Below are 27,114 nucleotides of genomic sequence, written 5' to 3'. Positions count from 1 at the left end.
TCCAGGAGGTTCTTTTATTGTACAGGATTGTTTTAGGCATTCTGTTTTGTTTTTTTTTTTTTTCATAAAAAGTTGAGTATAATCCTTTCAAAGTCTGTAAAGATTTATGTATTTTGATGGGGATAGCATTGAATCTATAGATTTGCTTTTGGTAAGATGGTCATTTTTACTATGCTAATCCTACCAATCCATGAGCATGGGAGATCTTTCCATCTTGTGACATTTTCTTTAATATCTTTCTTCAAAGACTTGAATTTTTGTCATACAAGTCTTTCACTTGCTTGGTAAGAGTAATATTTTATATTATTTTATATTATTTGTGGCTATTGTTATGTTGTCATATGTGTCTTTGATTCAATTCTACTTCGTTTATCAACCTGTCTTTGTTTTTTTAATACCGATATCATGCGGTTTTTGTTAATATTCCTCCGCATTACAACTTGAAATCAAGGATGGTGATTCTTCTCCAGATTAATGGATTGATTGATTTTACATCTTGGTGGTAGTCTCATCCCTACTCTCCTCCCCCTCACTCTCCCCCTTCCCCTTCCCCTAGTCCTCAGAAGAGGGGAGCCCTCTTTCCCTTAAACCCCAGCTCATCAAGTCTTATCAGGGCCTAGCCTGTCCTTTTTCCCTGTGGTCTGGTAAAACAGTCCCACCAGGGAGAAGTAATTGAAAAGCTGGCAAGAGAGTCCATGTGAGGAAGAGCCCTCCATTTACTAGAGGACCCACATGAAGCCTGAGCTGCCCATCAGCTACATCTCTGTAGGAGCCCTTGGTTGGTGCTTCAGTCTCAGCAGGCCCCTCTGGGCCCTGGTCAGTTGGCTCTGTTGGTCTTCTTGCGAAGCTCCTCTCACCTTCAGGTACTTTTCCCCCCTTTCTCCACTTTCCCACAAGTCTCCCTACAGCCAATGTTTGGCTGTGAGTCTCAGCATCTGGTTCATGGCGCTGCTGGATGGAGCCTTTCAGAAGAAAACTGTTAGGCTCCTGTCTGCAAGTATAGCAGAGTATCATTAATACCCTTCCATGGGTGGGTCTTGGGTTGGGCTAGGCATTGGCTGGACGTTCCCTCAATCTCTGCTCTATCTTTATCCCTGCACATCTTGTAGGCAGGGCAACTTTTGGGTCAAAGTTTTTATGGGTGGTTTGGTGTTCCCCTCCCTCCATTAGAAGACTTGTCTAGTTAGAGGGTGTCCTTTTCGGTCTCTATGGCCCCTGCTACTGAGACCCTCTGCTAGAGTCCTTCTCACATCCTCGGGGAAGCCTACCCTGAGTTGGGTCTCCAGCTTGTTGCAGAGATGCCCCAGCCAGTTTTTCTTTTCTCTACAGTCTTTTATCCTCCCACACCAGCTCTCCCCAGCTCTGAACTCTACTCTCATCTCTCTCTGTGTTTCCTCTCCTACCTTGTTCCCTCTGTTCAATCACTACCTCTGTCTTTTCTGTTTCTCCTTCTGAGTAAGATTTAAACATCTTCCCTTAGATCCTCTGTGTTAGTTATCTTTTTTCGGTTTGTGCATTCTAGTCTGTCTATCCTGTAGTATCTGGCTAATATCCACTTATAAGTAAGTATATACCATGTGTGTCTTTCCGGGTCTGGGTTACCTCATTCAGGACAATCTTTTCTAGCTCCATCCATTTGCCTGCAAATTTCATGATTTCTTTGTTTTTAATAGCTGAGTGGTATTCCATTATGTAAATGTACCACAGTTTCTTTATCCATTCTTTGGTTGCTTCCAGATTCTGGCTATTACAAATAACGTTGCTATGAACATAGTTAAGCAAGTCATCTTATACGGTGGAGCATATTTTGGGTATATGCCTAGGAGTAGTATTCTTTTATTGGCTATTGTGAAGGATGTTCCCTGATTTCTTTCTCAGATCATTTGTCAACTGTATATAGGAGGGCTACTGATTTTTTTTGAGGTGGTTGTTACTTCACTAAAGGTGTTTATCATTTGGAGGAGTTTCCTGGGAGAATTTTTTGAGTCACTTATATATAGTATCATATCATTGTGAATAATGAACTTTGACTTCTTTCTTTCCAATTATTATCCCTTTGATCTCCTTCAGAATTCTTATTGCTGAAGCTAGAAATTCAAATACTTTACTGAATGGTTATGGAAAGAGTGGACAGCCTTGTCTTGTTCCTGATTTTAGTGGAATTGTTTTGAGTTTCTCTCCATTTAATTTGATGTTGGCTGTCCACTTGCTACAAATTGCCTTTATTGTGTTTAGCTTTTTCCCTTGTACTCATGACTTCTCCAAGACGTTTACCATGAAGGAGTGTTAAGATTTTTGTCAAAGGGTTTTTCAGCATCTAGTGAGATGATCATGTGGGTTTTTTCCTTCGGTTTCTTTAAATGGTGGATTACATTGACTGATTTTTGTATGTTGAGCCATCCCTGGATCTCTGGGATGGAGCCTAATTGATCATAGTGGATGGCCTTTTTAATGTCCTTGGATTCTGTATGAGAGTATTTTATTGTGTATGTTTTGCATCTACGTTCTTGCAGGAAACTGGTTTGTTAATCTCTTTCTTTGTTGAATCTTTGTGTGGTTTGGATATTGGGGTGACATGAATTTGTCAATGCTGTTTGTTTCTGTCTTGTGGAATAATTTGAGGAGCACTGGCATTAGCACTTCTTTAAAAGTCTGGTAGAACTCTGCACTACAACCATCTGACCCTGGCCTTTTCTTTTTGTGTGTGTTGGGGGGAGGGTTCGGGAGGCATTTAATGACTGTTTCTATTTCCTTAGGGGTTATAGTTCTATTTGAATTGTTTATCTGATCTTGACTTCACTTTGGTAAGTGGTATCTATAAAGAAAATTATCCATTTCTTTTAGATTTTCCAATTTTGTAGAGTACAAAGTTAGTATGACCTAATGATTCTTTGGATTTTCTTGGTGTCTGTTGTCATATCCCTCTTTTTTGTTTCTGATCTTGTTAATTTGGATATTCTGTCTGTCTTTTTGTTAGTTTGGATAAGGGTTTGTCTATCTTGTTGGTTTCTCAAAGAACCTACTTTTTATTTCATTGATTCTTTGAATTCTTTTTTGTTTCTATTTTATTGATTTTCGTCCTCAGTTCAATTGTTTCCTGCTATTGACTCTTCCTGAGTGAGCATGCTTCCTTTTGTTTTAGAGCTTTCAGGTGAGCTGTTAAGTTGCTAATATGAGATCTCTTCAATTTCTTTATATAGGCATTTAGTGTAATGAACTTAGAAATCCGTGCAGTTTTCATTGTGTCTCATAAGTGTGGGAATGTTGTGCTTTCATGTCCATTGAACTCCAGGAAGCTTGAAATTTCTTTGTTTATTTCTGCCTTGACCTAGTAGTCACCCAGTAGAGAGCTGTTCCGTTTCCATGAGTCTGTAATGTTTTCTGTTGTTGTTGAAATCCACTTTTAATTTGTGGTGGTCTGGTAGGATGAAGGTGGTTGTTTCATTTTTTAATTTCAGTTTTCTTGTTTTGTCAAGCCTTGCTTTGTGATCAAGTATCTGGTCAGTTCTGAACAATGTTCCATGAGATGCTGAAAAGGTTATTCTTTTGTGTTTGGGTATAATGTTCTGTAGATATATTGGGTCCATTTGAGTTCAGTATTTCTGTTTAGTTCCATCTTTTAGCTCTAGTATTTCTGTTTGGTTTTGGTCTGGATGACCTGTCTATTGGTGAAAGTGGGGTATTAAAGTCTTCCACTATCAATGTGTGAGGGTCAATGTGTGATTTAAGCTTTAGTAGTGTTTCTTTTATAAATGTGGGTACCCTTAAGTTTAGGGACATAGATGTTAAGAATTGAAAGATCATGTTAGTGGGTTTTTCCTTTGATAGTATAAAGTGTCCTTCCCTGTCTCTTTGGATTATTTTTTGTTTAAAGTCTATTTTATTAGATATTAGAATGACCACACCAGCTGTTTCTTAGGTCCATTTGCTTGGAAATTTTTTTCTAACCACTTACACTGAGGTAATGTCTGTCTTTGATGTTGAGGTTTGTTTCTTGTATGCAGCAGAAGCATGGATCCCAACTTCACATCTATTCTGTTAGTCTGTGTCTTCTAACTAGGGAACTGAGCCCATTAATATTGAGAGACATCAATGACCAATGACTATTAATTCCTGTTATTTTGTTGGTGGTGGTTGTGGTAGTGGTGGTGTGTGCCTCTTCTTTTGGTTTTGCTGGTATGAGATTATTTATTTCCTGTGTTTTCATGGGTATAGCTAACCTCCTTGGGTTGGAGTTTTCCTCCTAGAGCTGGGTTTATGGATAGATATTACTTAAATTTGACTTTATCACAGAATATTATGTCCTCTCAATCTATGGTGACTGAAAGCTTTGCTGAGTATTTGTGGTGGTTGGAATAAAAATGGCCTCCATAGTCCCATAGGGTGTGGCAATATTAGGATGTATGTCCTTGCTGGAGTAGCTGTGGCTTTGTTAGAGGAGATGTGTAAGCAAGGGGTGCGTTCTGAGGTCTCAGAAGCTTAAGTCTGGCCCATGTGTCATGCTGCCTGTTGATTTGGATGTAGAGCTCTCAGCTCCTTCCCCAGCACTATGTCTGCCTGCACACTGCCATGCGTACCGCCAAGATGACAATGGACTAAACCTCTGAAACTGTAAAACAGTCCCAATTTAATGTTTTCCTTTATGAGTTCCCATGGGTGGCCATGATGTCTCTTCACAAGGAAATCTGTGCAAGTCCTTCTGGCTCTTAAGAGTCTTCACCGAGAAGTCAGGTGCAATTCTAATAGGTCTGTCGTTATATGTGCTTGTTTTTCTCTTGCACTTATAATACTCTTTGATATGTATGTTTAATGTTTTGATTATTATGGGGTGAAGGGACTTTATTTTCTGGTCCAATCTACTTGGTGTTCTGTAAGCTTCTTGTACCTTGTAAGAATGTCCTTCTTTAGGTTAGAAATGTTTCTTCTATGATTCTTTAAAAATTATTTTCTTGCTCTTGAGGTGGGATTTGTCTCCTTCTATCCTATTATTCTTAGGTGTGGTCTTTTCACAGTGCCTCAGCATCCCTGTATGCTTTATAGCAGGAGGTTTTTAGACTTAAGGTTTTCTTTGACTGATGTGTGTATTTCCCCTATTATATCTTCAATGTTTGAGATTCTTTCTTCTGTCTCTTGTATTCTGTTAGTGATGCTTGTGACTGTAATTCTTGTTCATTTACCTAGACTTTCCCATTTCCAGAATTCCCTCAGTTTGTGTTTTCTTTATTGCTTCTCTTTCCATTTTCAGGTCATGAACAGGTTTTTTTCATTTCCATCAATTGTTTGTTTTTTTCTTGGCTTTCTCCATTTTTTTTGGTCTTTTCTTCAGTTTCTTTAAGAGATTAATTTATTTCCTCTTTAAGGGCATATATCATCTTTGTAAAGTTGATTTTTAGGTCATTTTCTTATGCTTCAGCTGTGTTGGAATATTCATGGTGGGATAGCCGGGCTGTGCTGGTGCTATATTACCCTGGCTGTTGTTAACTGAGTTCTTACACTGGCATCAATGCGTCTACGTTTGGGGTGACTATAGTCTAGGTGCTGATTTCTGAGTTTGTCTTTTGTTAGATAGGTATGTATTTTCCCTTGATTTCTGTTTTCTCTCTGGCTAGACTGCTGATGGCCAAGGTGGCCTCTGGTTGAGCAGGGCTTCTGCCCAAGCTGAAGGTTGGAGTTGTGGTAGCTGGTATGGCCTCTGGTTCAGCTGGGGGGTCCTCCATCAGAATCAGGGGCTGGGACATGGTAATGGGGAGGATTATTTCAATTGGGGGTAGTCTGAATAAGTACTAGGTAGGAACAGTCCATGGGCAGAAGGCCTACTTGGAGTTCTGGTGGCTAATGTGGCCTCTGGACAAACAAAGGCTTCTGCGGAAGTTATTAAAAAAGGTTTTTACCATTTAATACATGACTTTTTCTATACATTTATTTACAAAAAATACTAAGTATCATCATATTATAATATTTAAAAATTAAAATAGCTAAGAAATAACTGCCAGACACATCCATTAAAATGCCAGGAGTGAAGAACCAGCCTGCCTCCATCTTAGGCTTATAAGACATCTATGGTAAAAACAAATTCATGTTTATGATTAAACTTCTGTTTCTCAAGGATTGGCTATGCCTATAACCTTGACTACAAATGGCTCTGTACTGCCTGTTCTAGGAATGTCAACTACGTCTTTGTTTCAAAAAGTTATTTATAATCCTCATGTCATATATCGGGTTCCATGACCACCTATGATACGAATACCTTGTCATACCCTCCTTGTAACCGTGTCTGTTTCAGGGGAACTGACTTGTTATGCTTATGTTCTGCTCCTATAGTATCACCTATTTTGCCTATCAGATCCCCTACTTGGAACCCCGTACCCCTGTCTTCTCCTGTCCAGTGTTTAATCTCTCAAACCCCACCTTAGGGGAAGACAGCCTGTGCACAGGAATAAAAAAGCTCACGTTATTTAATTTGGCCATGATGATATGAGTCGGTGGTCTTTGAGATTAACAAAGCAACACAGAGATATGTACTTAGCTTTCTCTGAAACACTTCTAAAACAACAGAAGACACAGCCAAGGATACATCCATGTGGACAATGAGGCAACACAGGGTAAGAGATAACAGCCAAACAAGAGCTGAACACTAGAGAAAAGACTGAGAGTTAGAAGGCAGGCAACAGCAGCTTCCTGAAATGTTCTTTCACACATTCAGGACTTTAAGCTCTCAAGAAGAGAAGCCACAGGAGGCAAGCAGATCCTGGCTCAGAGCAGTCAGTCCAGTCTTTTATGGTGGGGTTTATTATTGTACTAGTGTGCTCTTCGCATAGAGCTGCAAGTACCACTCTCAAATATCCATCACTATACATGACATGGAGGCCAGAAACACAATCAGGGAATCAAAACAAAGAGACAAGGAACCCCCATCAAATTATCATGAAAATCTGACAATAAAGACAAAGAAGGATATCTTGGCTATTAAACGCTTCATATGGAAAATACACACAGGTTAAATGAGAAGCTTGAGACGACAGGAAGCACACACGGCGACAGAGAAAACGGGGAGACGACAGGAGCACACACAGCGACAGAGAAAACGGGAAAACGACAGGAAGCACACACAGCGACAGAGAAAACGGGGAGATGACAGGAAGCACACACAGCGACAGAGAAAACGGGAAGACGACAGGAAGCACACACGGCGACAGAGAAAACAGGGAGACGACAGGAGCACACACAGCGACAGAGAAAACAGGGAGACGACAGGAGCACACACGGCGACAGAGAAAACGGGAAAACGACAGGAGCACACACGGCGACAGAGAAAACAGGGAGACGACAGGAGCACACACGGCGACAGAGAAAACGGGAAAACGACAGGAGCACACACGGCGACAGAGAAAACGGGAAAACGACAGGAGCACACACGGCGACAGAGAAAACGGGGAGACGACAGGAGCACACACGGCGACAGAGAAAACGGGAAAATGACAGGAGCACACACGGCGACAGAGAAAACGGGGAGACGACAGGAGCACACACGGCGACAGAGAAAACAGGAAAACGACAGGAGCACACACGGCGACAGAGAAAACAGGAAAACGACAGGAGCACACACGGCGACAGAGAAAACGGGAAAACGACAGGAGCACACACGGCGACAGAGAAAACGGGAAAACGACAGGAGCACACACGGCGACAGAGAAAACGGGAAAACGACAGGAGCACACACGGCGACAGAGAAAACGGGAAAATGACAGGAGCACACACGGCGACAGAGAAAACGGGGAGACGACAGGAGCACACACGGCGACAGAGAAAACGGGAAGACGACAGGAGCACACACGGCGACAGAGAAAACGGGAAGACGACAGGAGCACACACGGCGACAGAGAAAACAGGGAGACGACAGGAGCACACACGGCGACAGAGAAAACGGGGAGACGACAGGAGCACACACGGCGACAGAGAAAACGGGGAGACGACAGGAAGCACACACGGCGACAGAGAAAACAGGAAAACGACAGGAGCACACACGGCGACAGAGAAAACAGGAAAACGACAGGAGCACACACAGCGACAGAGAAAACGGGGAGACGACAGGAGCACACACGGCGACAGAGAAAACAGGAAAACGACAGGAGCACACACGGCGACAGAGAAAACGGGAAAACGACAGGAGCACACACAGCGACAGAGAAAACGGGGAGACGACAGGAGCACACACGGCGACAGAGAAAACGGGAAGACGACAGGAGCACACACGGCGACAGAGAAAACGGGGAGACGACAGGAGCACACACGGCGACAGAGAAAACGGGGAGACGACAGGAGCACACACGGCGACAGAGAAAACAGGAAAACGACAGGAGCACACACGGCGACAGAGAAAACGGGGAGACGACAGGAGCACACACGGCGACAGAGAAAACGGGAAAACGACAGGAGCACACACAGCGACAGAGAAAACGGGAAGACGACAGGAAGCACACACGGTGACAGAGAAAACGGGGAGACGACAGGAAGCACACACGGCGACAGAGAAAACGGGGAGACGACAGGAAGCACACACGGCGACAGAGAAAACGGGGAGACGACAGGAGCACACACGGCGACAGAGAAAACGGGGAGACGACAGGAGCACACACGGCGACAGAGAAAACAGGGAGACGACAGGAGCACACACGGCGACAGAGAAAACGGGAAAACGACAGGAGCACACACGGCGACAGAGAAAACGGGGAGACGACAGGAGCACACACGGCGACAGAGAAAACGGGAAAACGACAGGAGCACACACAGCGACAGAGAAAACGGGAAGACGACAGGAAGCACACACGGTGACAGAGAAAACGGGGAGACGACAGGAAGCACACACGGCGACAGAGAAAACGGGGAGACGACAGGAAGCACACACGGCGACAGAGAAAACGGGGAGACGACAGGAGCACACACGGCGACAGAGAAAACGGGGAGACGACAGGAGCACACACGGCGACAGAGAAAACAGGGAGACGACAGGAGCACACACGGCGACAGAGAAAACGGGAAAACGACAGGAGCACACACGGCGACAGAGAAAACGGGAAGACGACAGGAGCACACACGGCGACAGAGAAAACGGGGAGAAAAGGACACAAGGAACAACATCACTGAAAGTTTAATATCAATTTCAACAAAAAATAAGGAGGAAAAGAAAGAGAAGGGGAATGGAATTATTAAAAAACAGAATGCAATTCCATACATGTGAGAGCACTTACAGATTGAAGTTTTGAAAGGTCACACCATGACAGCATCACGAGAAGCTTGAAATAGCAGGAAGAACAGGAAGAGCGAAACATTCAAAGGATTAGGTACCCAGAATAGTGCCGGTGCTGGCACCAGCCCGTGTGACGGGTGTGGAAATAAAGCAAGGCCTTCAAAACCTGGAGCAACATAATTTCTAACCCAGAACTCCACACTAATTGTCAAGGTCTGAAAAAATATCATGTGAGGAGAATCCTATGAGATATGGCCCGTAAGAGTAGAGAAGTAACACAGAAAGCATTGACCAAAGCAAGACACAAGATCAATCACACACAGGAAGAAAAGGATTCTCTGGGGATGGTGCTGCAGGAGGCTGGACGATGGCAGACTACACAGGATAAAGAAAACACAGAGTAGTAAGCTACCCATGATTTGACTTATGGTAGAGTTCACAGCTCCTCTACTAGAAACCAGTAGAACACACACACACACACACACACACACACACACACCAGACGATTATCACAAAGAAATAGCATGTAGTCACAGCATTTATACTTGTGAAAAAGACTTACACAGTCACAACTCTCTGTATACCACAGAGGGATTTTTTTTTCAAAGTATGGCCTACTTATATAGAGAAAATCAGAAGTACCAAACAACGAGTTAGTTCTTTTAAAGACTTTTACTTAAGTCGGGCACGGTGGTGCACGAATTTAATCCCAGCACTCGGGAGGCAGAGACGGGTGGATCGCTGTGAGTTCAAGGCCAGCCTGGTCTACAAAGCAGTTCAGGACAGCCAAGATAACACAGAAAAACCCTGTCTCAAAAAGCCAAAGCCAAAACCAAAACCAAAAGAAAAACAAAAGTTACTTATAGTCAAGAATTTTAGCTCAAATATAAATAGACCTACTAATTCATTAAAGTCACTTCTCATGAAGTACTTTTTAAAAGTTTAAGTTACATTTATAAAAATTTCCACTAATGCATACACACTTGGCCACATAAAATGTGTTTTAAAATGCTGTTTGTTAGTGATCACTCTCATTTTTAGGGGGTCTTAGGCAGAAAAACAAACAGCAGAAACAACTACCACCATGAAAATAAAATGCCTGGCCATGGTGTTATAGGAAGACTGGTAGTGACGATACTCACGGAAATAAAGGCTGAACTCCATGTACACTGCATGTATGCCCAAACACATGTTGTGATGATAACAGCCTGAAAAGCTTGGAGTTCAGACGTAAAGAAGTTACTAGAAATTTCCCATTGCTTTTCTAAGGTCTCATAACCATTAAGACAACCCTTTCTAAGTTAATATGAAGTAAAACTGTGTTTTTATTTTGTGCAAACCTAACATTAATAAATATTTGTAGGTTTTGTTCATCATTGTTCTTCATATAATATTTTATATCCGTTCAATTCCTTAATCTTTTCTTAAGTTTGCACTGTGACAAAGGATATACCTGGGCTGTGGTGACAAATTTCTTATTAACTTTTTAACTCAGTTCTAAAGACTACCAAATTCAGTTTGTTAGCACCGTTCTCTTCAATAATCACAGAGAAGCATGTAGAGAACGGTGGCCAAAACAGTGAGCTCTTCCAGTGCATATGAACATGCAAACACACCCCACACTCACACACAGCAAACACACCCCACACTCACACACAGCAAACACACCCCAGACTCACACACAGCAAACACACCCACCCCCACACTCACACACAGCAAACACACCCACCCCCACACTCTCACACAGCAAACACACACCCCCACACACTCACTCACACACAGCAAGCACACCCCACACTCACACACAGCAAACACCCCCCCACACTCACACACAGCAAACACACCCCCACACTCACACACACACAGCAAACACACCCCCACACTCACACACACAGCAAACACACCCCCACACTCACACACACACAGCAAACACACCCCCACACTCACACACACACACAGCAAACACACCCCCACACTCACACACACACACAGCAAACACACCCCACACTCACACACACACAGCAAACATACACACCCACACTCACTCACACACAGCAAACACACCCCACACTCACACACACACAGCAAGCACACCCCACACACACTCACACACAGCAAACACACACACCCATACACTCACACACAGCAAACATACCCCCACACACACTAACACACAGCAAATACACCCCACACTCACTCACACACAGCAAACACACCCCACACTCACTCACACACAGCAAACATACCCCCACACACACTCACACACAGCAAACACACCCCACACACTCACTCACACACAGCAAACACACACACCCACACACTCACACACAGCAAACACACACACCCACACACTCACACACAGCAAACACACACACACACTCACACACAGCAAACACACTCCCACACACACTCACACACAGCAAACATACCCCCCACACTCACACACAGCAAACATATCCCCACACACACTCACACACAGCAAACACACACACCCACACACTCACACACAGCAAACATATCCCCACACACACAGCAAACACACCCCCCACACACCCACACACAGAGCAAACACACCCCATACACCCCCACACACAGCAAACACACCCCCACACACACTCACACACAGCAAACATACCCCCACACACACAGCAAACACACACACCCACACACTCACACACAGCAAACATATCCCCACACACCCACACACACAGCAAACACACCCACACACAACACCCCCCCACACACACTCACACACAGCAAACACACCCCCATACACACTCACACACAGCAAACACACACACCCACACACTCACACACAGCAAACATATCCCCACACACACTCACACACAGCAAACACACCCACACACACACTCACACACAGCAAACACACCCCACACACACTCACACACAGCAAACACACCCCCACACACCCACACACACAGCAAACATACCCCACACACACTCACACACAGCCAACATACCCCCACACACACTCACATACAGCAAACATACCCCCACACACACTCACACACAGCAAACACACCCCCACACTCACACACAGCAAACACACCCCCCACACACTCACATACAGCAAACATACCCCCACACACACTCACACACAGCAAACATACCCCCACACACACTCACACACAGCAAACATACCCCCACACACACTCACACACAGCCAACATATCCCCACACACACTCACACACAGCCAACATACCCCCACACACACTCACACACAGCAAACATACCCCCACACACACTCACACACAGCAAACACACCCCCACACACTCACACACAGCAAACATATCCCCACACACTCACACACAGCAAACATACCCCCACACACACTCACACACAGCAAACACACCCCCACACTCACACACAGCAAACATACCCCCACACTCACACACAGCAAACACACCCCACACACACTCACACACAGCAAACACACCCCACACACACTCACACACAGCAAACACACCCCCACACTCACACACAGCAAACATACCCCCACACACACTCACACACAGCAAACATACCCCCCCCCACACTCACACACAGCAAACATATTCCCACACACACTCACACACAGCAAACACACCCCACACACACACTCACACACAGCAAACACACCCCCACACTCACACACAGCAAACACATCCCCACACTCACTCACACACAGCAAACACACCCCACACACACTCACACACAGCAAACACACCCCCACACACACTCACACACAGCAAACACACACACCCACACTCACACACAGCAAACACACACCCCACACACACTCACACACAGCAGACTCCCCGGACAGTAGGTACACGAACCATGCCAACTTGAGTAAGGACACATGCTGCCAAGCCTGATGGCCTGAGCTCCGTTCCAGGGTCACCCACAGGGAAATTGAACCAATTCTTGTAAAACTGTCCTCTTGTTTTCCACCCCTTGCTAGAGTAAGCGTTCTTGCATATGCACACACACAGGCTCATGTGTATGCACAAGCACAAATGCACAAACATTTTCTTTAAATCATCAATTGACTAGATTAAATACTACATGCAATGAATACTACCTACGCCCTAATTAGCAAGCTACAAATTGTATATGTTACATCTTGAATGCTACAGATAAATTAGCATATTTAAACAAGAACAAGAAAGCCCTGTATGCCTACAATTTTATCAACTTTTTGTGTTGATCTGTTTAAAAAGTGTCAAGCTTTGTGAAAATATCTGACTTTCATAAAAACAACAAAAGCACCATTTTAAGGACAAACTGGTTTTCTAGTGACATCAAGAGCCGTTGAACCTCTGTGTGAAACTAGAATTTTCCTCAGTCATCTCGAGTCAGAAGGAGAGGCTGAAGGTCCCAGCCAGGGGAGCGTCTTATCTCCCACACAGAGATTTTACATCTTTCTCACAACCTGTCAGGACAAACAGAAGTGTAGGCACTGCTGGGCTGGACTGAACCTTACCAAATGCTGAGGTATGGTACCTCTGCCCTCTACTCAAACAGGCCGCATGCCAGGACTCTGAAGATAGACCTGGGGGAGACTGGAACTGTCTGTTCTTCCCAATGTAGTGACTTTGAATCAAATCGCTTTCTCTGCTTCCAGTATCACTTACCTGTTTAATTGGCCCACAAAGATAAGCAGCCAAGTCCACCTGGCCAGGGCTGCCAGAGCCCACACTCCAACCCTAACAGTTCTGCTTGTAACAGCTGGGTACTGGTCATCTGTATGCATGTGGGAACAGACCTGACTAATCTGACTCCGTGTGTAATATTTTTAGGAACAGCCAACTGTTTCACACAAAACGGGAAGCATTCCACGTTCAATGAAAAAAGAATGCATTTCTCCATACAGTTACTTGCTATCTTCACAGCACAGTTGGTAGCCAGTTAAAGGAGAGTTTCAGATAAGATACAAATCACCCACATTCAAGGTATGGAGCCTCTGTAAAGTCCTGCTGCGTCAGCCCTACTTTCCACTACCCACTGACTCTCAGCAGAAAGGAAGAGGAAAAGAAGTATTTCAAGGGTTTACCAAATGCCTTACTTCGGCAATGAATTAGTAAATACTATCAACAGATTGGAAGAAACAAAATAAAATTACTTAAAAATGAGCCAGATGATTAAAAACATAAACTTTGTGAGACTAATCACGAACCGAGTTCTCCTCCTCCTCCTCCAGTTCCCGCTGCTGCTCTTCGTGCCTTTTGGCTTTTATTTCCATGGCTTCTGTGATCAGGTCTCTTAATATTGACACGGGCTTTGCATTCTTGATAAATGGATGCTAAAAGACAAAGTTAAATGATATAAATTTATATTTCTTCTATATTATAGCCAATATTAAATATTAAAATACCAATAACTGATAACCAGGATCATAGGCTCCAATAATTATTTTTTAAAGATTTACTGATTTATTTTATATAGATGAGTTTTTTATCTCCATGTGCCAGAGGAGGGCATCAGCTCTCATTATAGATGGTTGTGAGCCACCATGTGGTTGCTGGGAATTGAACTCAGGGCCTCTGGAAGAGGAGACATTGCTCTTAACCTCTGAGCTATCTGTCCAACCCTCCAATAATTATTTTATTTACCAATAATATGTTGATTAGAAAAATAATATTTTGTTTGCTTTAGAAAAATGTTTTTAAGTTCAATTGTTTTTTTAAATCTAAGCATACACACAAAAATATAATCCTATTAATAATGTTAAATGACCTTAAAGATATAATTGTTCAAAGAAAATAAGCATTAGGTGGTAAAAGTATTTTAAATACCTTATTTTCCAGCATATAAGAAGACTTTTTAATTGCGCCCCTCCGCCCCCACCAAAAAAAAATCAGTGCCAAAGTCAAGAGTTGTAGTATGCCGGGTGCTTATCTGCAGCTTGCTTCCCCTGCTTCCTATGTCTGGTGCACACAGTGGAGGGGACCGTGGCCCAGTCCCCTGTCTGTGGGGGGTGGGCGGGCGGTAGGAAGCAGGAGGAGCAAGCTGACCACACCTTGTTGTACCTCCAGGAGGAGAACATGACCATGGATTGGCTCTCCACCAGAACCTGCCCATTCAACCCTGAAGGCTGCATGTCGTAGGGGTAAGTATGGACCCTGCCTTAAAGGGGCAGTGTAGGCTGACACTGGCTGTCTGCAGGCATTTAATAAAGCGCCTTGCTGTCTGTGCCCTGCCTTCAAATAGACACATGCCGAAGTCTTCTGCACAGGGTGTGAGTTGGAAGGGGGGTAGTCCTATACAGCGAGTATATTCCAAACTCTTTTTTAATCTACTTTTTAAATTTTAATTAATTTATTCAGATTACATCTCAATTGTTATCCCCTCACTTGTATCCTCTCATTCCTCCCTCCCTCCCTCTTTCACCCTACTCCCCTCCCCTAGGTCTGTGACAGAACGGGACCTCCTCCTCCACCATATGGTCACAGCCTATCAAGTCTCATCTTGGTAGCCTTCCTATTCTTTCTCAGAGTGCCACCAGGCCTCCCCACCAAGGGGAAGTGGTCAAATACGGGGCACCAGAGTTCATATCAGAGTCAGTCCCCGCTCTCCACACAACTGTGGATACTGTCCTGTCCCTTGGATAGATCTGAATAGGGATTCAATATTTACTGTATGTTTTGTACTTATCAAAGCTGTATGCCCTTTGATAAGAAGAAGGAAAACCATCATAACAGGCTTGAACTCCTTTAAACTTTACTTTTTAATTATATTTTAAAGTTGTGTGTGTGTGCGTGCATGTGTGTGTGTGTGTGTGTGTGTGTGTGTGTGTGTGTGTGTGTACACAAATGTGGAGGTCAGGGAATAACTTGTGGGAGGTCGCTCTTTCCTTTGACCATGTGGGCCCCAAGGATCAAACTCAGGTCCTCATACCTGGCAGCAAGTGCCTTTACTAGGTAAGTTACCTCATGAGCCTTGAGTAGACTAAATTCATCACTGATAAGAGAAAGTAGAGGGAAAATATATGGCATAGATAAAGTTATTTTTAGGTAATAATCTAGCTTCAAAATGCAATGTTCACAATTGTGTGCCAGTATATATGATCAGAAGAAAGCATCCTGTTTATTTTAATAAAGATCACAAAAATATATTAATTTAAAAATATTAATAAAGAACACAAAGATATATTTAGAAAAAAAACAAATGATAAAGAAATTAGAAACACTTGGAAGGTTCTTTAACACCAAAAACAAATTATTTGATATAACAGCTATGGGTAAGAACCTGACCATCATTTGAAAGTCCTAAGATTGATTATAAAGAATTACTTAACTTTTTAGCATAGTTAGAGATTGACCCTCAGATAAATTCTGCTGCATTGACCAATCCTCAAGGACCCTTTGCACCCACTAAAACAGTCCTTCAGTAATACCCTGAGCTAGCTACGAGGGACACTCAAGAGCCCTCACCCCCCTTTCTGCTGGCTATGACTCAGTGGCCACATTTTTCCCTGTGAGTGGGAACAGCAGTGCCATGCCACTTCCTGGCCATTGGGAAGCACACACTTCTCCATGACCTCGTCCTTCTGTGCTACACAGTACTTGTGATACAGCTTCCAGCAACTACAAGATAGAAGGAAGTGCACAAGGAGGATGAGCATAAGTAGAAAGACCAGCCAGAAAAGGAGGAGAGGGGCCAACAAATGTTCACTGCCCTTCAGAAATGTATCACCTAAAATCAGGAAGACAAATATGTAATTTAAAGTTATGGTTTGACATACAAGTTACATTCATGATGGTCTAACACAACCTCCATGTTACAGAGATGTAGAAACAGAAGAACAAGCTGGGGATATGATGTGATATAGGTTGCAAGCTTAGCGTATGGAGGGTCCTAGGTCCCATCTCCAGCGCATGGTGGGTCCAAGGTCCCATCTCCAGCGTATGGTGGGTCCTAGGTCTCCAGCATATGGAGGGTCCTAGGTCCCATCTCTAGCAGCACTTATCTACTTCACAGAAGCATCAGGTATTCACAGTATGAAACAAACAAACAAAAAAGATACAAAGACAAAGGCGTCTGATTAGAACTTAGTGGGAAGATGTGTGTAATCCAGTTAACAATACTGTTTTAATGTTCTGTGAGGTTAGGATTAACAGTGAGGCAACTAAGCTGTGAGGACGAAAAGCCTGGATTTTATGTGAGAATGGCCTCAATAAACAAGTAAAGAAAATAACACATCATAAAAAATGTTGGTGTTATAATTCGGAATGGAGTCCAGTAATGAAACGCCGTGGCATGATGCAGGGGAGAATATCCAGAGCCTGGGCTATAAAACGCAGGTACCAAAACAGAGAGGAAAGATAAAGTTAATGGGAAAGGAGAAAAGATTGGTGGCAACAAAATATCAGTCAAACACAAACAGAACCCATAAATAACACAGGGGAAAAAGACGAGGAGGAGATTTAAACATAGTGGTCAAATATTTCATATTCTCAAGCCCTTTGGAATTCAGATGCTTTGATTTGAGATGCTCAACTTGAAGTCTACATATATATTCAAATCCATCCAATGAGATCTAAATACTTCCTGTTCCCAGCATCCTAGGTGGGAACATTCAACTTGTGTGAACGGAAGTAAGAGATCAACACTGCAAAAACAGAACCAATAAAATTATAGTCTTGAGATATAAAAATCTCAACCTGGACTATACTTTGTTATCTTCTCAGGGGAAACTGAACCAGCACATTAAGCCATAGTCATATCTCAGTTCCAAGTGCATCGCAGCTTTGGGTCACTCACTATAACTTCACTGCAGTGCTCCACGGAAAGCTAAATATTCTGAACCTCAAACATCTCCATCTGTCCAGCTCATTGTGTATTCCTGCTTTCTTTGTATAACTGCTACCAACACAACATGACCAACAATGAGGAACCAGTGGCCCAGGTATGCAGGCACACCTGTAATCCTAGCAGTCAGAAAGCTAAGGCAGGGAGGGGGTCCTGAGTTCAAGGATACCCTGGGTGCTATGAGAGGCACTATGTCAAGATCGAGTGTGTGTGTGTGCACGCACAGAGAGAGAGAGAGAGAGAGAGAGAGAGAGAGAGAGAGAGAGGTGGTAGTAAGGTGATAGTTGAAAAACAGTACTGTATTATTTGAATGAGTGTTCTGTGCAGTCAGAGATGAAGTTCTATCATACACAGTGGTGTGTTTTTAAATAGATATTTTTAATGCATGTGTATAACATTGAAATGGTAAAGCAACATTTAAACAAGTGCAGAAAAAACAATATGGCAAAAGGAAAATGCAGCAACTTCATAAAATTCATTAGCATATGGTTATATGCCAGTGTGAATCAGCAGATCAAATTCCCCTGGTATTAAAATCCCACAGACAACAGCTGACACGGGGTCACTAGCTCAAGTCCACTCTTCCTACACAGATGATGCATTTACACTAAGTACATCTGACTCATGTTTCTGTAAGGCATATTGAAAAGAACGTGGGTTAAAGATAAGGAATGAAATACTGGTCAAATATAAAATGTTACAAATGACATGACCCCACTTCCCCTTGGTGGGGAGGCCTGGTGGCACTCAGAGAAAGAATAAGCAGACTACCAAGATGAGACTTGATAGTCTATGACCATATAGTGGGGGAGGAGGTCCCCCTCAGCTATAGACCTAGGGGAGGGGAATAGGGTGAAAGCGCGAGGGAGGGAGGAATGGGAGGATACAAGTGATGGGATAACAACTGAGTTGTAATCTGAATAAATTAATAAAACAAAACAGAAAACAAATGACATGACCAAAAAGAACACAATATAAAGAAGAAAAGAGTAAGTCAATCAATATTTATATATTTATATTAATAAAGCACATAATATAAAAACATATTTTGCTCAGTGCCTGGAATGCTGCCTACATGGCTTTAGTGTGAGACGAGAAGGAACAGCACACCTACAAGCGGGGGATGGGGGGGGGGGCATACAAGGAAAGGGATATGGTGGTGCCACAGAAACGGGGTGGGGCAGACAAGGAAAGGGGGCATGGTGGTGCCACAGAAATGCCAAAATAAACTCCAGATAGATTAAGGGATTAAGTACTTTTTAAAAATGGAAATGTGAAAACACTACAAATATTAATTCAATGCCACAAAAAGATGTGAATAGACACAACTTGAAATGTATGAATGTGGTATGGGCCACTTATATGAAAGAGTTCTTGAAAATACTTCAAAAGAATAAGATGAAAATACCAAAATCTAAAAGGAAATGGTTTTGTTGGCTTTAAATGTATCTGAATTTAAAAATTATACCAAAGTGGTTAAAAAATTACCTAAGCTAACACACATACACACACACACACACACACACACACACACACACACACACACACACACACAAATTACCTTTAAATCAATCTATCATATTTTTCTTTTTTAAAGTTTATCTATTTTTTGAGGATCTCATATATAAGTACAATACTTAGATCATTGGCCACATCCTTCCTCTAATTCCTCCCAAGCTCCTGAATCTTTTTCAACTTTATGGCCTCATTTTCTTTAATTATTACACACACACACACACACACACACCACACCACACCACCACACATTTAATTACTGATATTCACACACAAATAAGCTTTTAAGTACAACCTGCTGAGTTCATTTAGTGTCGCTCATGTATGCATATCTATTTAGGGCTGACCACCTAGGGTTGGATAACTTATCGGGAGGCTCATCCCTGGTGTACACTGGTTCTCCTCCTCTCAGCAGCCACTAATTCCCTGCATGTATTAACTTAGGGGGTGGGGCCAGGGCTTTATGAGATTTGCCCCACCCACATGGCATACCACGAATACCAACGCTCACAGACTTCCACGGCCTTTATGAAACTGTGTTCTCTCAAGACAAAAAGCCATAACAAATAACCTAGTTAGAAAAATTTCAGACAGCAACTGTTGTACTACAACAGTGGTTCCCAACCTTTCTGATGCTGCAGCCCTTTAATGCAGTTCCTCATGATGTGATGATCCACAACCACCAAATTACTTTCATTGTTACTTCGTAACTGTAATGTTTCTACCGCTATGATTGTAATGTAAACACCTGATATGCGGGACTTCTTAGACAACCTCCATGAAAGGGTTGTCCGACCCAAAAGGGGTAGGTTAGAGAGGACAGATGGATAGATAATAGGCAAGACAGGTAGGTAGACAGATAGATAGAGACAGACACACAGATAGATACAGACAGATAGACAGACAGACAGACAGACAGACAGACAGACAGAGATAGGTAGATAGGTGATAGGCAGAGTCTAAAGTCCAATAGCATGATACTTAAAATGCCCAGTTTTGAACTGAAAAATCTCTGATGATACCAAGACCAAGAAAAATGTCAATTTAAATAGGAAAGAGGCAATCAAGACACGCTGACAATATGATGACATGGACATTACAAAAGCAGAAAGAAATAGGCATCTTTGTCAATACAACAAAAATCAGAATGTATTACACAAAGACATAAAAGGGATACATGACAAAGTTTACAACTGAGAAATACAGTAACTAAAAAGATAACTAGATCAATAGGCTCAAAAACAAAATCAAGACAGAAAAGAATACATGATCTGGAAGATTAGACAGGAAATAGCATGGAACATAGAAAAGAGCATGTATATTAGATCTTGGCCCAGGGGGTCTGTAGGGCTAAGACACAGGATCTGACGTCATGTCAATAAATAAAAAACAAGACGACACTGAAAACCTATTAGAAAAAAACTTCCATAATTTGGGGGTGGGGAACCTAAAAGTAACAATGTCTTAACCCCAACCAAAAAAGAAATTATTGGAGACAGCAAGGAGTAAAACTATCCTAGTGAGATTTCTCCTCAGAAACTGGAGCCCAGAGAGGTTGTGGTGACCTTCCTCCAACAGAACAAGTGGGGTGTCCAGCTATGTGTCTCCAAGTGATGCAAGAAGATGAACTGCCAACCCATAATATTACTAAGAAAATACCACGAACTTCTAAAAGTGTAGTTAAAATAGTTCTGTAAACAAGGGAAATAGTCTACAGAACCTTGGGGCATCAGGAAGACGAACGACAGAAAGAACAGCACTAGCGGAAATACAGTAAGTTCCGCTTCTTCTCGTGAGTTTCCTCAATTGTGTTTTTTGTTTAAAGCAAATACTGTAGAAGTGATGTGGCTCTCAACTACAGAGAGGAAATCTTTAAGGTAATTATAAGATAATGGAGGGTCAGAAGGGAAGATAGAGTTGCTTCTACATCTTACTTGAATGGGTAAGAAAAAGTCAGACACCATGGAAACTGATGCTGTAGTGCAGGGGCTGACTAAAATAATGTAGATCTCAGTTATTCTACCATTCTTGTCCAAAGTGAAGAAATAAAAGGGGCTTAGGCCTGTGGAAATACGGCTTGGTGGGCTAAGGTGCTTGCCACCCAGCATCAAGATCTGAGTTTAAACCAGGAACCTACACAGTCCCCCCAGTTGTCATCTGACCTCCACATGTGTGCTGGGGCCTGCATGCATTCTCACCCTGATATAAATAAATACATTTAACTATAACATTTTTAAGAGGATAGGATGGGGACAAATGGAGTCTATCTAGAACAATCAGTGGCTTACTAAGGGGTCGTCAGTGAGTCATTTAATTTTCTAGGCTATAATATTCTTCTAACATACTCTAAATGCTCCCACCCTTTCTAACTTGAAAACAAACAAACAAACAAACAAAAATACTTTTATCATAGAATTTCCTTTAGAAATAATGACTTTATCTAAAAAGAAAAAATCAGTTCCCAGACACACTGTTTTCACTATCACATTTTATGGCACTTTAAGTTTTTTTCCTACTTTAAAAAAAGACCGTTCCTTTCTAGTGTTTCTTCTGTGCTGAATCATTTAATGGCACCAGAAGCTCTTGACTTGTTTGCAGGCTGCAGCTTCCAAAGTGAAGAAACGGTCGAGACAGTTTACTGCCCGAACAGTCACCCAACGCTCTGGGTCACTTGGATATTTAAGTTTTATTCCTTCTAAATCTCTGATGAGGTTGAAGACCAGATAGTTTAGGTTTACAATTAAGCTTAGTAGGTTAGGGTTAAGATGTTTTTAGATCAAGATAGATGTTTTAAGTTAATAGAGACAAGAAATGCGAGATATTGATCTTCACTCAGAAATTTAGACCCAACAAGAAAGGAAAGATGCTTACTTCAAGTTTGCCAAATACAAATAGCCAAAATCACTTTGAATGAAACATTTATATAATTCCTGATTGTCTCGTGGTTCTTCCTGCTCTATGGAGTTTATTTTATTCATGTGTAATAATATAAACGTCCACGTTAAAAAGAAACATAATAAGAATAAATGAATAAAAAAGAAGCATCTGAAAAGTGTGTTAAGGTGAGATACACTGTGAGGCACACTGTGGACAACACACTGCAATGCACACAGCGAGGCACACAGTACTTGATAGTTCTGAGGCAATTCTGTTGAGGAAAGTTCCATAAACTTTTTTTTTGATAAGTATTAAGCTGTTTCTCATTGCTTTACATTTCAAACATCTTTTAAAAGCCTCCTGGTGTTCTCAATCCAAAGTTTATTGACAGCAGGGATACTAAAACACTTCACTCAGGTAATCTTGTAACTAGTATTTATAACATGTAATAATCTTTTCAGGGAGTTCAGGGACCTTGGATTTACATATATTTACATATATCAGAGTGGAGCAAAAGGTTAAAGGAGAAACGCTGAGTCAAGGGCACAAGGAAAAGCCCAAGAAATAAGACCTACAGAGACAAGAACTCCAAAGAAAATGGACTCAGGAACAGATACAAGACAAAGGAAAAGTGCAGGAGAGTTGCGTGCATGTCTCCCACCCAAGTTCCCTCAGCTGTGCAGCCAGCGTCGGGAACTGCATTAATTCTTCCTTGCCGCACTGACCTGTAACAGCTGTGTTGCAGTGGCTCTCTGCTCCGGGCTCTTCACTAAGCACTTCTTAACGAAATCCGTGAAGTCGTCCGACCACAGCTCAGGCTTCCTGAATGTTGGTGGCGGGTTTGTGGGAATCATAAAAATAGCCTAGTGCAGATGAAACATCCAAAAGACACAGTAAGAACCACAGGAGGACACCAAATAAATAAGCCTCTATCCTCCTATCAAATCCTAAATCTTGAAAATGAGTTTAAGCTGATACAGGAGTTCCAGTGAGAATGAAATTCAGGAACCAAGTCCATCTTCGGCTACTGCGCCCTCTTCCCTTGAGGCCCTCCACCCTAACTGTGGCTCACTGAGCATGCCACTTCTTAATCTATGATTTTTAAATCTATCTCCAATGGAGAAACATAAATAGCCCTTTTGCCAGAGACATCCCCTGTCCACGATACACTTCCAAATCTTGCTACTGTGTGTCAGACTTACTATTTCAGTTTTATGTTAAGCAGTACTCCTGCAATCTGCATGCGAAACTTAAATTACTTCAGCATAAACAAAATTACAACTGTTATTTGAATACTAGATTGTGAAGATTCTAAATGAAAAGGTTTTAAAATTTATCACTTCAATTTATCAGAAATAGGCTAAGTGCTAAATATTTAATAGCTGTAACACATTCAAATACTGAAAATTTGAAAGCTATAAAACGCTCCATCTAACAGCCTCTGTGTTAACCTTCTCTTCCAAGTTCTATGTGAGAAAACAAAATCAAACTGTAACAAACATATATTATGCCCAATAAATATTAACATCTTTATTCATACATGCTATTAAAAGACAAGAGGCAAATAGCAGCAACAAAATTTTTAGGAAATAAAATGAATTAGAACAGGTAATAACAACTCAGGTATTTTATGTACTACTAACACACATTAATAGGTAAATTTATTTAATTATACAATTAACACCATACATGTGATGACAAAACAAAAGATATAACAACCACGAATAAGCACATGCAGCATTCAATCCCGGGCGTTTTAAGCAGAGAGAAACTCAGAAGAAGGCCCCAAAAGCCTCCCTTTCTAAGTCTGAGAATTCTTCTCCTTTTGGGAAGGCATCTCCAACACCTTTTCATCTGACTCTAGAGGGGCCTCTTTTTTTCTATGCAAATTTAATGTATATTAAGTTATGCTTATTCTCCTTAATGTATAAAAGACAGAGGTAGTAATACTATAAAGTAAGTAACATTTAGAAATTAAGATTTAAAAAAAATATTTATTCATTATACAGTGCTCTGCTTACATGTACACCTGCAGGCCAGAGGAGGGCATCATATCACATTAAAGATGGTTGTGAGGTACCATGTGGTTGCTGGGAATTAAATTCAGGACCTTTGGAAGAGCAGACAGTGCTCTTAACCTTTCCAGCCACAAAATTAAGAATTTTTGCCATTAAAAGAGAATTAGAATATTTATAGCTAAAACTTCTGGCCATATATGGAGAAAAGATCATCACTATAGAGCTGTATAGAAAACATATCTTACTATATCAATTTTAATGTATTCCTTGAATAAAATAGAGCTTCTACTGTCCATTGAATTTTTACTAATTGGAAAAAAGATAAGTATAATGTCTTGGAATCATTCGCAGTAAAAGATATACAACAGGATATTTAGTTCAACCCTCTCATTTTATAGAAAAATAACGTAATGTCTAGAGAGGTTTAAGAGTTAAAAATAAAATTTCATATGTACAACACAGCTGTCATTTAAAACACTGGAAAAGCATCATAATCTTGTAAATTTCAACAAGCAAAGATAATTATCCAATCTAAACAAACACCTAAGAAGCTGTGAGACATGAGAAACAGAGCCCCACGTTGCCCTGCTTTCTCAGAAGGGAACAAAGCACGGATGACCAAACTAAGATTCTGGAAGGCAGTGGGGGCAGCAAAGGTTACCTAGACCTGCTTCAATCACAGCTGAGACAGTTAATAGAGCTGAAGTTTACACAACCAAACGTGAGAGAAAGAAGAGTCACATCAAAGCTTTCTCAGCGAAAAGCAGCAGGGAGATTGGTTATGCAAAAGAAATGCAGCTCATGCTACAATGAAATACAAAATTTTCAGAGACTTAGCCCTGAGGGCTAAAACTACAAAACTCCGAGAAGGAAATATATGAAAAAAAATGTCATGACAACAGATTTGATAATGACTTCTTGTATAGAACAAAACTTCAGGCAATAAAAATAATAAGGTGTATTTCAGAGAAACTGAAGGCTTTGTGAATCAATGGACACTACCACCAAGAGCAAAAAGCAGGCCAGAATATTGCTTCATAGAAATCATAGAAAGCTAGAAGGCATAAAAGAGGCCTACACACCAAGAAGAGACTTGATACCCTATGAGCATATACAGGAGGAGGAGGCCCCCCTCAGTCACAGTCATAGGGGAGGGGAGTAAGGGGGAAATGGGAGGGAGGGAGGAATGGGAGGATACAAGGGATGGGATAACAATTGAGATGTAATATGAATAAATTAATAAAATATATTTTAAAAAAGAGGCATACAATTCAATTATCAAAATATATACAACTCAATTTTAAAATAGGTGAAGGATGTAAACATTTCTGCAAAGAAGAAACGAAACTCTAAGCAATGGAAGATATTCATCATACTCGTTAAGAAAAGGCAAATCACACCACAAAGAGGCAGTCCTTCAAAATTCAACAGCAGAGTGCCTGTCAAGAGAGGAGAGCGGCAGAAGAGAGGGAGAGTGAACAGGCTGTAGCCTTAGCATGGCTAAGATGAAGATGTGGCTAGAGTTTAATTCTTGCAGGGGACACATGTTTAATTCCCAGCATGCACATGGTGGCTCGCAGCTGTCTGTACTCCAGTCCTAGAGAATATGGTACCTTCCCTGACCTCTGTGGGCATGAGACATGCACATGGTGAACATATACACAGGCAGGTAAAATACATAAAGTCAATATAAAATAAAAGGCCTATCCTTTAGCAGATGTGAACATTCTTACACATCTTATAGCACACTGTACCTGTGAACATTTCTTAGAAACAGTGTGGCCCATATTGCAAAGCAAAATAAACACATATAATCACATACCTAAAGTTCATTTCTTGTACAGAGAGCTGACACTGTGATTCAGAGGTAAAGAACTGACCGGTCACAGAGCAGACAATGAGAGTGAGCTTGTTCATTCTGTTGTATTTTTGTTCATGCTTATTTGCTCAGACAATGCCAAACTTAGCTAGAAGGTAAGTATATTGTGGAGCTAGGCTGATTTAAACCAAGACATCACTTGGCCAGTCAAGAACCTACTTTACCTAATGGTCCCTTTAACTAAGTGACCTTGTAATCTTTGCTATTATAATTTAAAAATACTATTTATACCTGGGACCCACAGAGCTCACAGTCAACTTGTAGAGAAATATTAATGGGCACACAGCATGAAACTGTGACTCCAAGTAAGTGGACACCGCTGATGACTCCACAGTGACACTGACTCTAGTGAGGCTTTGAGAATGGACGAAATACGCAGCAGCTTCAGAAACCACAGCCAATCACCTGTTGCTTCAGACTAGGAGGGGAAATAACGAATGTGAACCTCTTCTCTGCTGAGCAGTCCAAAGGCCTGAGCCCTGGAGAGCTGACCTCAACCTCAACTGCAGGGAGAGATACTAGATTGTCTAGATAAATGCTGCTCCCCTGCTGTTCTGTTACAAATTAGCAGATAACAGGGCCAGTGATTTATGTCCTTGAAGCTAATGCTCTCCTTTGAACTTTGAGCCAATAAGCTGCAGCCTTATCTTCAGATAATCTTAACATATAAGGCTCACCTGGCAGTAGCTATTAGCAACCCAAGGATAAAAAGCTTAAAGCTAACCCTTATTTACCCAGTACTACCATAAAGTGAGTATAAAT

At 41.8% G+C, this 27,114-nt stretch overlaps 1 protein-coding gene across 2 annotated transcripts in view; it reads right to left on the bottom strand.

Annotated features, from left to right (window-relative positions):
* STK3 (serine/threonine kinase 3) overlaps positions 1-27,114 on the bottom strand; it is a 248,862-nt gene that overhangs the window by 92,898 nt on the left and 128,850 nt on the right. For both annotated transcript variants that reach the window (XM_084749308.1, XM_084749307.1), the window contains exons 7-8: positions 23,181-23,318; positions 14,429-14,554 (exon numbers count right to left, since the gene is read on the bottom strand). In XM_084749308.1, the coding sequence (XP_084605434.1) occupies positions 14,429-14,554; positions 23,181-23,318 (264 nt within the window). The remainder of the gene's footprint in view (positions 1-14,428; positions 14,555-23,180; positions 23,319-27,114) is intronic.

The sequence above is a fragment of the Acomys minous genome (assembly GCF_964271855.1).
Source record: "Acomys minous genome assembly, chromosome: 12".
Lineage (NCBI taxonomy): Eukaryota > Metazoa > Chordata > Mammalia > Rodentia > Muridae > Acomys > Acomys minous.
The sequence above is the reverse complement of the archived record's forward strand: the minus strand, read 5'-3'. Positions and strand labels throughout refer to the sequence as shown.